This window comes from Drosophila takahashii, chromosome 3R, assembly GCF_030179915.1.
Source record: "Drosophila takahashii strain IR98-3 E-12201 chromosome 3R, DtakHiC1v2, whole genome shotgun sequence".
Lineage (NCBI taxonomy): Eukaryota > Metazoa > Arthropoda > Insecta > Diptera > Drosophilidae > Drosophila > Drosophila takahashii.
In genome coordinates this window covers 19,107,287-19,122,083 of record NC_091681.1, presented here as the reverse complement: position 1 = coordinate 19,122,083, position 14,797 = coordinate 19,107,287, and the positions used below count along the sequence as shown (strand labels likewise).

The 14,797-nt window shown below is 45.6% G+C and overlaps 1 protein-coding gene and 1 long non-coding RNA gene across 4 annotated transcripts in view; one reads left to right on the top strand and one right to left on the bottom strand.

The window, feature by feature from the left end:
• grn (GATA binding protein grain) overlaps positions 1-14,797 on the bottom strand; it is a 34,396-nt gene that overhangs the window by 18,807 nt on the left and 792 nt on the right. Inside the window, exons 2-4 of one of the 2 annotated variants that reach the window (XM_017152044.3) lie at positions 13,550-14,046; positions 2,193-2,479; positions 891-1,722 (exon numbers count right to left, since the gene is read on the bottom strand). In XM_017152044.3, coding sequence (XP_017007533.2) covers positions 891-1,722; positions 2,193-2,479; positions 13,550-13,868 — 1,438 coding nt within the window. In that variant the 5' untranslated portion in view covers positions 13,869-14,046. The remainder of the gene's footprint in view (positions 1-890; positions 1,723-2,192; positions 2,480-13,549; positions 14,047-14,797) is intronic. The other variant, XM_017152045.3, reaches the window with a different exon arrangement.
• On the top strand, positions 5,320-7,982 carry LOC138913409 (uncharacterized). Of its 2 annotated transcripts, XR_011419144.1 has the most exons (4): positions 5,320-5,840; positions 6,446-6,536; positions 6,605-6,711; positions 6,777-7,982. It is a non-coding gene; the product is annotated as an uncharacterized lncRNA (long non-coding RNA). The 2 variants fall into 2 exon arrangements; XR_011419143.1 differs by having other exon boundaries at positions 6,605-7,978.

The window sequence follows — 14,797 nt, the reverse complement described above, 5'->3', positions numbered from 1 at the left end:
CATGGCCCAAGTGGCAGCTATAAAGATGTCGTTGTTGCTGTTGCTGCTGCTGATGTTGCTGCTGTCGGGCCATGCAAAAACGCAACGCTAAAGCAGGTGCAGCAGCCTGCAACTTCCGCAGCGAATGCGAATGAATGTGTGCTTGTTTGTGTGGTGGGTCTTTTCAAACAGCAGAAGCAGCAGCAGCGGCAGCAACATGAAGTAATTAACAACCACAACAGCAACAGCAACAGCAGCAACATCATGAGCCAGTGGAGCCGAGCAAAGCGTTGACAATAGCATTGAAGTTGCTGCCGCAGTTGCAGCTATTGTTGTTGCCGTTGTTGTCATTGTAATGTGCTGATTTCATGGCAAGCGAATACACCGCGTATACGCAACGGCGGGGCAGAGGATGAGGAGGAGTGGGAGGAAGGGCCCTTGCCCTGGGATCTTTCTGCATATTTTTACGCGGCCAGCGAAGGCAGGAAACATGCTCAAGTGGCGGGAATGTGGCCAGCATGCTGCTCCCGAGCACATGTCAAGTGGGCCAGAGGCTTCTCCTTTGGTTTTTCAGAGCAGGAGTTAAGTGATGAAGAGTTTGGACTTGGACTTCCCACGTGAGCGTGTGAAAAATGGCAAAGGCAATCAAAGAAGTGGTAAGGGGTTTTCAAAATGATAACTACAAACTAAAGTGAAAACTAAACAATAAGTGGTTCGCTCTGAGACTGCTTACAAGGAGGTTTCGGATAATATTTAAATATAAATGAAATATTTGAATCCCGATAAACAGTCTCATTGCACACAACACTGACGTAAACTTAATTGAATGGTTAAACAATCGATGGCGAGTAACAATGATTATTCACCCACACCGAGATCGCATAATGTCTATAAGCTTTTGTCTTGCTTACCAGCACTGGTCCGCGGCTTGGTCCGCACGGGCTTGACGTCCAGGCCGCCGCTGCCCGCGTTGCTCCCGCCGCCACTGTGGCCGCTCAGCGATCCCGCTCCGCCGCCTCCGTTGCCGCCTCCGCCGCTCATGCTGCCCATGCCCACGCCGGCGGAGCCCACGCCCACCGACCCACCACCCAGGCCGTGCATCCCCGAGGACGAGCCCCCATGGTGGTGGCCACTGTGGTGGTGATGGTGGTGGTGGTGCGCCTGCGCCGCGGCCATACTGTGACGCACTGCAGCCGCGGCCACCGAGGAACTTTGGAACATATTCGCCGCCGCCACGGCAGCCGCCTGATGATGCGCCGCCGCATGGTGGTAGGAGGCATAACTGCTGCTGTCGTAGCCACCGCTGGCCCCACCACCACCGCCGCCTCCGCCACTCCCACCGCTGCTGTACGCCTGCGCCGTTCCGTCGAACAGTCCGTTCGAGGAGGTGGCTGCGGAGGCGGCGGCTGCAGCGGCTGAAAGAGAAGCTGCTGCGGCGGAGGACGAGGCGGAGGTGTTGCTGCTGGCGGTGGTGTTGCTGTTGCTGCTGCTCTGTTGCTGCTGCTGCTGCTGTTGCTGCTGCTGCTGCTGTTGCTGCTGACTGCTGCTGGAGTTGGAGCTGGAATTAGTGGTGCTGGTAGTACCTTCGCGCTGCTTGGGCGTCGACGTGTGGGTGGTGCCGCTGCCGGAGGATCCGCTCGCACTGCCGTTCTGGATCGACGGCTTGATGTCCAGCGCACAGCTGGCGTCCGTCAGTGAGGTAGAGCCCGTGGCCTGTTGATGCATAAACGCGTTCATCACGGCCTGCAAAGAGAAGCGGGGTTTAAAGATTTTTTATGAAGCCAGAATGCTTGTTAAGCCCCGAAATACTGGCAAATGCCAAAATAATTTAAGCTTTCCTGAAACTTTATTACTCATTACTCATCAAAAACCTGATTTATTTGAATCGATAAATTTAAATAATTCATTTTAAATATTTAGCTGTATATTATTTAAATGTATTTATGCGTATCGATATAAATTGTTACTGATACAAATTTTATTTTAAAACAAGATGTTTAATAATTTTCATAGAAAGAAAAATAAAACCTTCAGTTTTCTTATTAAAAGAAAGAAATCTGCGATATTTCCCCCTAAATAGCAACCATTTACCGCAACTAAACTTAATCGAAATAATCGACAATCGCTCGCTTTTGCCGCAAAATATAAAGCCCAAGACCTATCGATTCCATGCGATGCAGATGCACCTCACAGTCACAGTCTCAGTCACTCACCTGGTACTCGGATGGACCGGTTTGCACGGAGTCGGGCGTGGAGTCCTTTGGCGGCGTCGGCGGGAAGGGGAACGAGTGCTGGCCGGCGGCCGTCGTCTGGTGGCTCTGGCCCATCTGGCCCAGCTTGTGCTCCACCTGCGGCTCCTGCGGGCAGGCGAACTGGCCCATGCTCCAGGCGCTGGCGGGGGCGAAGGACTTGTGCTCGCTGGTCAGCCAGGGACTCAGCGGGGTGTGGAAGTGCGGCCGGCACACTTGGGGCGAGGCATGGGTGGAGGGCATGCGGGATGCTAAAAGATAAAACGAAAGGGGGGTTAGGAATTTAATAAACTCTCGCTGTGCATCAGGTCGCATCAAGTTAAATGCTGCATTAAATCAATTATGGCCCAAATTTATAACGAAGATTAACCGACTAAGCCGCGACCAGAAGCGATCAAAATTCGTAATAAATGACGTTGTTGTTCTTATTTTTTCCTCTGTGGCTGCCGCGCAAATTTGCGGAAAAGCTGCGTTATAATTTATGAAACACCAGGCAGGAAAAAAAAAAGGAGAGCCGCCTCAGAACCTCTGACCACCGCTGCAACACTCAACCATCGAACCACCGAACCACCATTCATTGCTCGCGGCCTTCGGGCCAACAACTTTGCATATGGCCAAGACTATGGAGAGCTGGCCAAAAAGGTGGGGGATAAAAGAACTGCGACTGGGACTTCTGCATTGTCATAAATTGTTTAATTTGTATCATAAACAATCGCGTTAAACTTTTGTCCCAGAGCTAAAAAGATCGATCAACGGCTCGGGCCGGCTCACCTCGGCTTTTGGCCGGGCTAAAAGTGTAGCCTAAATGTCTGGCAGTGTATAATTTAGCAGACACCAAGTGAGATTTATGTGCGCCAATGCTGCCGGTTACTCCATCGATCCGATCCGATCCGATTCGATGCGATCCGACTCGATCCTATGCTATCCCAGTCGATCGACGGATCCGACAGATCCCCATATCCTCGCAGCGGGTGTTTCTGGACTTTTCCAAAGGGGGCAGGCACGTTGCAATTGTTTGGGGCGCACTTATTCTTATTATTATCATTAATATTGGCTGCAGCTCCCCAAAGAGTCGCAAGTCGCTGGCCCTCGGGGCTTGTTTGTATGTGAAATTATTTTTGATTATGCAGCAGCAGCAGTGGAAAAGGCAACAGCAACAGCAACATCAGCAGGAGCAACAACAGTCGAGGCTGGTTGGCCAACAGTAGGTCAGTTCATTGCACGCCGAGATGGATTAGGCCAAATCAAACCGAGAGTGAAGGAAGCTGTGAGTAAAGGATGGTTTGAAGAAGTGGGAATGCTCTATTTTCAGGGATTAAAAAATATTCCTAAAGAATTCGCGAAATTTTGTAATAATTTGTAATTCAATTCATTGAGCTAAAATGATATAGTAGCTCTTTGCCATGATAACTTCATCCCACCACCAATAATTCCACTTATTTTTCCAATCACAAATAAGAGTATTCAGCCATCAGTAGATGGAAAAAGCCAAACACGATCGATGGATCGTTGGGATCGCTGCTTTTGGCCGGATCGCTGGCTGCGATAATATCCATTTGATTATCCTAATAACAGTGCTTTAGTGGCGATATTATATGTACGTGTGCCTGATTATAGAAATTAGCTGCAGCAGCAGCAGAAGCAGAAGCATCACCACGAGGAGCCATGTACCACATAGAAACATGGTTCTCTTCTTGGGAAGACTTTGGCCCAGTGCAATGCCAATGCCTCAATCAAATGGGCTTATTGCTTTTCTCGATCTGCTGTGCAGACTTCACACTTTTGCGCCAAAGACAAAAGAGATCCACCTTAACCATATGAAGTCGTCATCGCAACGGCTGTATGTAATTTGCCAAGATCGGAGCGAAATAATACCATTGGTCATGCTAAATTATATAGTCGGACGGTTGCATCTTTCAGCCCGTTGCCAAATCAATGTCCGATGCGTTCTTTAATTGGCATGGCGAAACTTTCAATTTGCCAGCCGATGGTGTTGGCGATATCGGCGGGCTGTTAATGTTAATCCCGAGTTTTATGTTCGTACATGAGTATGTATGACTCATATTTGGCTTACTCGTTTTTTATACTCTTTATTTTTTGTGTTTTTCTGTTGTTGCTGCTGCTGCTGCTGCTGCTGGTCGTATAAAACAATTCGCTAATAAATCAAGCTGAGTACACAGCAATTAAAGTTGCAAACTTGAAACAAAAAGAACGACATTTTTTGCTGATGTTATTGTTGTTGCTTCGGCGGTATGCAAAGCTCGTGCTGGTGGAAAACGCTGCCCTTGGTCGTCTCCAGGCCAAAAGCAAAAAAAAATCCAGCCTGACACGTTCTACACAGCAACAACAAAAACGGTTTAAACAAAAAAAAGAAACATTTTGAAGCTTTTGGCCTGCGCTTGATTTCTTCAAACTGACAGATCAAAGCCCCAGAAGCCGCCGCTCTCTTTTAACCCGTTCGCCTCTCTCTTGGACATTTCTATGGCGTTTTAAAAGCGTTTGACAGCGCTCAACGCTCTCAGCGCCTGTCCATCTAAGCCAGATCCAAAGACCGAATCTAAACCGAAAACCCAAAACCGAAAGCCCGCCTTAAAGCGCCTTTTAATTGCAATCGAAGCTGACGCTTGACGACGACGTGAATGACATAATTAATGTATTTGTATATACTTATAACCAAATGTACGTAGGCCGGTTTGTGTGCACTTAGCCGGACGTGTTGGACATTTGAAGATGACAGCTAAAACAGGTGAAGCTCTGGAGAAACAGTAACAGAAACCGGTGAGGAGAAAACCAGGGAGATGAGATGGCTTCAATTAGTTAAATGCATCAGCTGCCGGCCAAGTTATCATTTCGGCCATCGCATCATTTGAATTTCAATGGGAAAGGACAACAAAGCAAAGCAGGGTGCTGAACCATCTTGATAAGGTTGAAAAAGGATTTCTCTCTCTCTCTCTCTGGTAAATTAAATTCACACCAAGCTCTGTTGGGAAAAGGATTGGATTAGGGGTGCGAGCTGCTGGGCGCTGTTATCAATCGATGGAAATCAAATCCGCAAATGAGTGAAACGAGAGACTCTTTAACCGTTTTCCAAGGAACTTGTGTGTGAAATGTCAGTGCCGGTCGATTAGTGGATTTGGCCGCTTCAGTTGACTCGGTTGATTCAGCTGATTCAGCTGCTTCCTGCCAGCGAGGGCCAACAATCAATCATGCGAGCGAGAGAGCGGCCAGGACAAGGCAATCCTGCAGCTCCTTCAGAGCCAGGACCAGGACCCCTCCTCGATGGCACAATGTCTGCAGGCGGTGGCTTAATTTATAGCCAGAGACAGAGGCATAGCTACCCTCGAGAAACAAGGACTTTTCTTTTCACCTGCTCAACGGGCGATTTGATGTTGCTGTTGTAGGCGCGTGGCTCCAAAATGCGGTCAAGTGTCTCTCGGCGGCGCTGTTACACCTGCTCCAAAATTGGAAATTGTTTAAGCATGCAGCGGTGGCAGCAACAACAAAAGCAACAACAGCGGCAACAACAAGCGGCAGCCAACAACGGGCCATAAACTATAACGGATTCCAGTTTTAGCCACCACCGCCAGCGAGATCGAGAGCTCAGTTTAGCAGGTAGGTCAGTTTTAGCTCGAAGACACCTTGATAGTTATAGATGTGCACACGGAAAATATACCGCATTTTCTTCATGTTTCTTAAAGAAAAAAATTGAACTTAGAACTATATGCTTAGAATATCTTTGGATATAGAACTAAACTCCTTATTTTAGGTGTGAAAATTCAATAGGAAGGAAGTGTTTAAGCCAAAGCCATTTTAAATATATGCCAATAAAATTTAATGATTGTATTTAGCCTTATGTTTTGAATACTAATAAAGGTTATTAAGATCGTATAATCACAAAGATTGATTTTTGATTAGTTTTAGAAAAGGTGTCTTAAGCAAAAGTGATTTTTAAACTTATAAAATATTTATGGTAGCATATAAGAAATAATTTTAGTTTTTAGAGTATGACAAATATAAAATTTGTTCGATAAACCCTAAAAAGTTAGTGTGCCTTTTTTCTACTATTTAGGAGCTATAAGTACGAAGAAACTATTTCTTCAAGTGCACCTCCAACAGTAGCTGAAGTTGAAGTTGAAATTGAAGCTGAAACTTGGGTCTCTTGACTGCTTAGCATTTTGCGCGCTTGTTTGTTTTAATTATTTCTTTGCTTTCTGCAGTTGCGTGACTTCCACTGACTGACTGACTGACTGTAAGATTGCCCGAAGGACTGAATGACGGAATGGCCGAGTGAGTGACTGACTGACAGAGGCAGGCTGCATTATTAAGCGCAAACTGCGCTGCCGCTGCCATCTATATTATTAACACTTTATTTGCAGCCCCCGGATCAGCGTTGCATGCCAGCTTATCATTAGTCATAAGTTGTCAATTGTATTTATGATAATGCGTTTAATAACTCAAGTAGCTGGAGCAGCAGCCGCGAGTTGTAAGTTATGCCGTTGCACAACGCACCGCCCTGGAAAAAACATGAATATTTTTATATTTTTTGAGGAATTCTCTGGGTTATTAATTGCTTTATAATTGACGTATTACCAGGACAGAGCTGCTGCGCCGCGACGGGAATTTCGCTCCGAAAAAGGAGAGAAAAATGGAAAACAATGAGAGCTAACCAGTTAACCAGCTTGTTTGGGCCAACGTGTGAATTACGTGGCCTGGCCCAGCTTTTGCATACGTGCCACAATGTGGCAGCCACAAAATAAAACACAGAAAAAATGCAGGAAAATGGGAAAACACGTTGACAACAACAAGCGCGGCAATGGGAGTTGGGCTGGGTCTGAAGTGCGCCATTTTTGTGGCCATTTGCAGTTGGTGGTGGGTGAAAAAAATAAAAAATAAAACACAAAAAAAATGCTAATAATGCGGCTGCAGCGGCACAAAAAGGCGCGTGCATTGAACTGGAATCCTGGCCACGCAATGCCAACTTTAACTTCAACTTATGCAAATGCAACGCCAGCCTGTCAGTCATTCAGTCAGTCGACCAGTCAGTCAGTCCGCTGGCTTGACAGTTTTTACTTTTTCGCCGGACCTTGGCTAATGAGCGGACACCCCGCAAAAGGATGCGCGAATCGAATCCTGTCCAGAAATGCCTGCGGGCGCACTTATGACAGTTCGAAGCGTCAGCGAAATCATTAAAATTGACAAGTTTTTATATGGCAAAACCAAATTTGGTCACTCAAAGGCAGCGTTTGAAGTGATCGCGCGAAGTGTTCAGTGTTTGCTGTTTGGTTCTTCGCTGACAAGTTGCTCGATGTTCCTTGGACCACCGGCGGGCGCTGCTTCACATGTCATAAATAAGAACGCGTTGACATTTATCACAACAAAGGGCCAACACAAAGACAATGGGTCGAAAAAAAGCTGGTTAAAAAATCGCAACTGTAGCGGGCAGAAAACGTTGCATAAATTCATAAGCCCGAGAGCTTGAGAAATTCAATTGATGCGACCTCGAGACTCTGCGACTGGGACTCTTGTATCCAAGATGCTGCTGTGTCCACTGCGGCATATTCGCATATTAATAAAATATTTTATTAAACACACGCGCCGTCACACAAAAGATGATGGCAGTGGATGCCCCGGCTAAAAATTATGCTAAACAGTTTTTCGGGCCCCCCCAAAAAAGGCTGCAAACGAAGAATCGAACCGAAAATCGTGATGTTGCTCCTTGGCATCTTGAATGCTGCACGCGCATTGCCAACAAATTTTTGGCGGCGTCTCTTGCGACACATATTTCTGTGATCTGTGTGATCTGAGATCCGGGCAAAGGAATCGCCTTTTTTGTTTTTGGGAGACCATTAAACTGGTTTGCCGACCGAACATTGGCAAACATTGACAAATGTTAATTAGAGAGGCGTCATTTGTTAGAGAGCCCATTACAGGTGGTCCGATGTCTGATTTCTCGGTTCTCGGTAAGATTGTTCTATATCGATAGTTTAAGTTGCCTTTCTAGGAAGCAATTTGCCGGGGAGTACAATGACTCCACCTCGCTGCTCTGACTGCTGTCTGATTAATAAGCCCCGGGTTCGGCGTTCGAGTTTGATTTGGTTATCCGGCGAGATCAGCGCTAAAGATCGGCACAGGCGAATGTCGCAAAAGTCATTTGTAAACTTGACACTGCAATGGGACCACAAGCCAAACACGGCTGCACAAATGTATTAGCCACAATTTATCAGCAGCAGCACACAAATGTTGCCGCCGTCGTTGCAGCAGTTGCTGCCGTTGTTGCTGCTGCATTGACAGCGGGGGCAGCAACAATGCGCTAATATTCAATATTGTAATTGCATTCACAAATCGTGCCGAGGGAGCTCGAAAAGCCTGCACCGAACCGGCAACATGTTGCTGTTGCTGCTGATGCTGCTCATGCCGCTGTTGCATCTGCGACTCCTGTTGCTGCTGCTGCTCCTTCAAAATTAATGAATGCTGCTGCTGGCCGGGGCTCTTTGTATGGCCAACTGACCGCTCGCTGTGTTAGACAAATCACAACAACAGCAGCAACAGCAACATGTTGCTGCCGTGCGTAAGCTTTTGTCTCGCCTTCCGATATAAATCGCCGTGGAGCTGTTTTTTGATTTAACAAATTAATAACGAGGCCCGGTAGCCGTCTTATTGATGATGCCACATCACAAGGCATACATAACCATATTCGTACTCCCCTCTATATATATATGTATATATAGACATGTCGCGTTCCTGGAAATCGCGGCTGACAAATGACAGGCCCTGGATTCTCGGCAGCAAAGACTTCCGGCCCAGTTCGCCAGAAGCAGGCGGCGAGCTTTAAAGGAGCAAAACTGGCAGTCGCCATCTTGGCCAGATTGATGCAGCAGCAACACGGCAACCAAGAAACGGCAACGGCAACGGCAACATAGCAACATCAGGCGACATTGATAGTGATTGAAGGACAGCTGTTCACACTAGGCAAACTAGCCGCAGTCCGGCGAACGTCAAATTAGAATGCGAAACGTGTTGCCAATGGGAATGTTTCTGCTGCTGCTGCTGTTGCTGTTGCTGCTGCATCGGACAATGGACAATGTGGCGGCACCTTTGGCTCTGCGGCATGCAAAGCAGCCGAGAGCAACAGCAACAACTGTTGCTGGAGTGCAAATTAATTGAAGCATCGCAAGGCAATGTCAACGACAGCAACATCACGTGTTGCATGTGGCATTTTGGCGTAGGCTGGGTTCTGCTTTCCTCCTCCTCCCCCCTCGGCACATTCTTATAATTATGTCATTTAATTAAGCAAAGACAGTTCGCTGTGCCACGACTAATTAAAACATCGCGCCAGCAGCAGTAGCAGCAGCAGCAACATCGCCGGCACAGCAGCAACATGTGCGGTGGAATGAATGACCGGCCACTGTCAATGCAACGAGCAATATAACACAAAACAGCAATTCAACTTCGCCGCTCAATGGATCGTACGATGTACGATTTACTGGGTAAAGAAAGGAATGCTTCCAGGAATTTGGGTCATAATTAATGTGGCATGATTTGGCAAGACACTTTAATCAATTCGAATTAAATAGAGAGAGAGAGAGGAGAGCAAGGAAGGGCTGAAAGGCAAAAAAGCCACCCAAAAAGTGCACATCAATCATACGCAGCGGTGGCCCAGCTGTTCAATTGCAATACCATAACTCACTTTTATAGGCCATCCACTCGCACACAATTCGCTGAAAACCTGCGCACCGGGATTAAGATTTGCCGCCGAGATTCTGGCCAGGCACGCTATACGCTATACGCTTTATTCGCCATATAGCCTATAAGCCTCGTGGTTGCAGTCGGTAAATTACAACAACTATTACGGCCCAGCCCCACCAAAAGCCAAAGCCTCAGCCTTAGCCATTTCTTGGAAAACTCTGTTTCTGCGCTTTCGGGCCTGGCCACATGAAAATTTATGAGTGGACAGCGCTTCAAGTGCAACACCTGGTAGCAAGGCTAGTTTCGAGTTGAGTTTTTCAGCTTTTCAGCCTTTCAGCTGAGCTGCACTGCTGCAAAGGGAACAAAGGACGGACACGAACTCAATGGGCCCGCATCGCATTTGATATCCTTTGTAACGGCAGCCCACTGTGCGTGACATTTGCGTTAAGTGGCTGTGGGAAATTCTCTTCACTTCTCTTCGGGCCAAAGCCAAAGCCACAGCCAAAAATTATGAACAGAAGCCGCACAAACGGGCGGCCAGCAAAAACTTTTCATTTGCCCGATTTTGCCTGGCCGATAAGCCAAAAAAGTTGCCAACAACAAATGAAAATGCACGACACACACAAATATTGTCAAAAACTTGGACCGCAGATATCGCTATCTCTATCGGGGCATCTATGGCCCTCTCTCTCTCGCGCCTGGTGCGAGTGCAATGGCTATATATTCGGTCAGTTCGAATCGCAGGCGAAAATATTCAAACGCTCGGCTGGGGTAATTAAAAATAAATTTTATGCCCGAGCTTTAAGAGCCGTCGGAATCAAGAGACAAAACTTTAAATTACGTAACGAACTTTAGATACTCTAATTTCTAAGTATTTACTCAAATAACAAAATTGAAGTTGTATTTTGAATATATTTTGAATTAATTTTATTTCGCTAATATTGTAGCCAAAACAATTTATTTCCCGAATGGCGTTTAAATGATAATTAAATGCTGATTATCTAAATGGCCTCTCACATTATATAATATTTACGGTTTTAAATTATTTACCAAATTCCTTCTTTATTTCCATCACCCAAATACCTTTTGTCCCAAGTGTATTATAATCATGGCTAAGACAAATAGTGAAATACCAAAACAAAAAAAAGGCAACCAAAACAACAGTTTGTGTGTGTATATTTTTCATCGAAAATGTTTGTGAAAAAAAGCGAGTCAAGATGAAAAAATGTAGAAAAATAAAACAAAAGCCCAGATAAACATATACAAACACACACACACTCGAGAGTCACGGGGCAGACAAAAGTTATTGCCAAAATTTTCGGCATGTTTGCTTTTGAAATTTAAATTTCACATTTGTTGTCGTTGGTTTTTATGGCCTGGGCTATCATAAAAATTTCCGACTCTCGAGCATGTTAACTCTCGAGAATTTGAGTGTGTGTGATCGTGTGTGTGTTGTTTTGGCCATTAAAACTGCATTGGCCGTCTGCGTCTAAGCCAAAAAATATAAACTGATCCCGCCCTAGTTGCTTAATTTGCCACTAATGACAGCCAGTAAAGTCGGCCCCTCATAATTGACAACTAAATTGGCCGACTGACAAGAGGGGGCTTTTTGGATCCCCCTTCCGCGATTTAAGCCGCCCCTGAGATGTGACATATGCAGACTAATGAATTTTAAAATCAACGCTCGCCACAGGTGCCCGCCGCTCGTTATGGATGCGAATGCCACTCCACTCCCCAGACAAACTGTCTGTCAAACGATTTGAATCCCCAATCCGCAGTCCTATCCCCAGAATCCCGAGTGCATGAATGAATTACAGCGGCAACTGGGGGATCGCGCTGGATGGATCAAATCAAGCATCAATAAAGTCGGCATATGAATAACATGAATTAAACATAAATGCAAACGGATCGGATGGTTTGGATGGATCCTTCTCCTCCGGACCTGATTGATCACTTTGTGCAGTTGCACAGCCTCACTTAGCTGGCATTCCAGGGGCAACCAGCCACTACTACCGAGCACTCGGATTTTAAATTAAAATTTTGCACACTCCAAGAGCAGGAAATAAATTCAGCGACCACGCCGCATTGATGCATGTCACGTTTGGGTGTTCGCTGCGTTTACGTGGAACTGTCAAAATGCAAACCGCAATAAAACCGAAATAAAACCGAAAGAAATGTAAAAAACCAAAGCCCAAAAGCGGCAGCAACAACAACAATGGGCTTGGGCCAGGCTAAGTGCCAAGTGAAAATGGTTTGGGGCATCAACTGTCAAAACTGACAGCAGAGTCACAGTCGTCGCAGCCCAGAAAACGGAAAACTGAAAACTGAATACTGAAAACAGAAAGCAGAGCCAACGGTGGCTCAAATTGAAAATTAACTTAGCGGAACTGGAAATTTTTTTGGAGGCGTGTGAACCTCACACACACAGAAATACACACCTGAAAACTGGTACTTTTGCAAACGTAAAAAAAAGAAAAATAATAATGTCGTCTTCTTGGTGTTTTTCTTCTCTTTTTGTGGGCCCACCGCCCTAATGAGCATAGATCATTTTCTTTCTGGCCTAGGAACAAATTTTAGACAATTAGGAGAAATGTGAACTGGTGGCCATAAAATAATACACAACATTTGAGTTGATATTCTCAGCTGCCATAATAGAGTTATAAAGAGTAAGGGGTATACAAAATCAAGAAGGTTTCGTAGTATTTTGATGAGCTTTTTGAAGGCAAAAAACAGAAAAGTTAGTTGAAAAATTAGTTTTAAGCCTTAAATTGCTTTACTTCTTTTCCAAAAGTATTTTAATACTTTTAATGCCTGTTTAATCGATTGCATTTTTCTATTGAAAAAATAAATTGCCTTGTTCCCTTGTTTTACGCCTCCATCCCATTGTTTCAGTCCTTATCTGGTACCCTAATTTTAGGTTCCAGGGATACCATCGAGCTGCAGGACAACGGCGATTTCTATCGACCCATTCCCCTGATTTCGATGGCGGCCAACAGGAAACGCTTACTCAGCAACACAAAAAAGGCGCGAAGCAATCGATTTGTGGGCGGTGGGTGGCCACATCCACGAATTCCGTAAAAAAATAACCAACCAGAGCGGCAACTATCAGGCGAAGGCAACCCCCGCCAAAATACATTCATTAAAAACGCATTAGAAATGACATTAGAACAAATGTCCAAGGGGTAACCGAAAACAAAAAAAATGGGAGAAATTACTTAAATAAAGCATAAATCGAAATGGTGGTTAAGGTCTATGGCACTTTCCCCAAATATTGTTCTGCGTTTATTTATTTTATTTATTTGGGAAATTTCCATTGATCCCTTTACAGTTCAGTTGGTATATCATTAAATATGTTACTTTTTTTACCAGTTAAGTTTACACAAATGGCTTTTGCTGATGCTTAGATAGTTAAAAAGCATTTAAAATAGTTCGAAATGGAAACTAAATACCAGATAGTTATTTATAAATTATAAATGGTTTAATATTAAATTGGAGATTATCAGTGTTCTCTACAGTTGATTTTCTCCAAACAAGGTTTTTTAATGTTATATCTTCCGCTATTGAAATTTCAACTGAACTGTTAGGATACCATAAGGATTTTCTATAGTTTAGGTGCATTTTTTGACCACACTTACTGTGCTGATGGTAGCTGGGATAGTAGCGCCGGTGGTGTCCGTTGCTCTCCAGCGCGTAGAAGGCGCTCATGTCGCTGGTGTCCAGTCCGGATCCGCCGCCGCCGCCGAGGGCCGCTCCCACGCCCACGCTGCTGCCCGCCGAGCTGGCGCCGCTGGAGAGGCTGTGGTGGCTGTGGGCCAGGCTGCTCCCGGCGCTGCCAAGGCCGTTCGTCTGGGGCGAGACCCCGCCCCCGTTTCCGCCGCCCGACGAGCCGCCGCCTAAGCGCGGACTATCGTACCAGCTGCGAGCGGCAGCCTCCGCTGTTGAGGTCATATCCATTTCGAGTATAATTTTGAATGCTTTTCTGTTCTACCGGGGGGCAGGAATCGGGCGGTTCTATATATCCTATATCCCTCTATTCTCAGTGGGGCTTTCTCTTTTCTCCGGGTTTCTGTTGCTCTCCGCTACGTTAATTGTTACGCATTTTTCATACAAAACACACACTCTCTCTCTCGCGCTGTGGAAATCAAGAAATTTTGAACAACTTTAGCAACTTTAGAAGTTGGGTGGTGTCTGCTGTTGATAAGATTTTAACGGTAGCCGGCGTTATCACTCACTCTCCCTTATCGCGAGCTTTACATTTTTTGTTCAATTGTTTTTATGGCTTTATGGCTGCGGTACAGTTATACAGGATAACCACGAGTTGATTTACGATTGGACTTTTGGATTCAACGCTGCGTAGTGTGGGAAATGCCAAAACTAAATGGGAGTCTGGTATCGAGGTGCGTATTTTCGCATTGATCGGATTGATTGATGACCAAGATCCCGCCCAGGGGACCTAATAAACATGTTGTTCTAACAATTGCATTGTCACAATGTTTACACACAATAGATCCTGGGGACTTCGTTTCGGTATCCGTATCTGCGGGATGTCTGAAGGCAGGCGCCTGAAAACCGAAGGGCAGGTGTGTTCCTAGGTGTTCTGTGTGGGCCCAATTAGACGCGATTTAGAGGTTTATCGAAGAGCTTCGATTGCTAACTGGCATCTGTCGGGGGTTTCTTGCAGAAGACCCCAAGAGTCATATCGCAGAGACAACACTCCTATATTGATTTAGACAGGTAGCCGAATTTGTGGGGAATTTTGGGCTTATCAGCAATAGATAGCAGATATGTTTGTATAGCGAGCTGTGTGCATTGCACTCGTTGATTTCTTTTCGAAACGATTATTATCAACGGGAGTTCTTTTTTCTATTTGCTTTCTTTGTTTG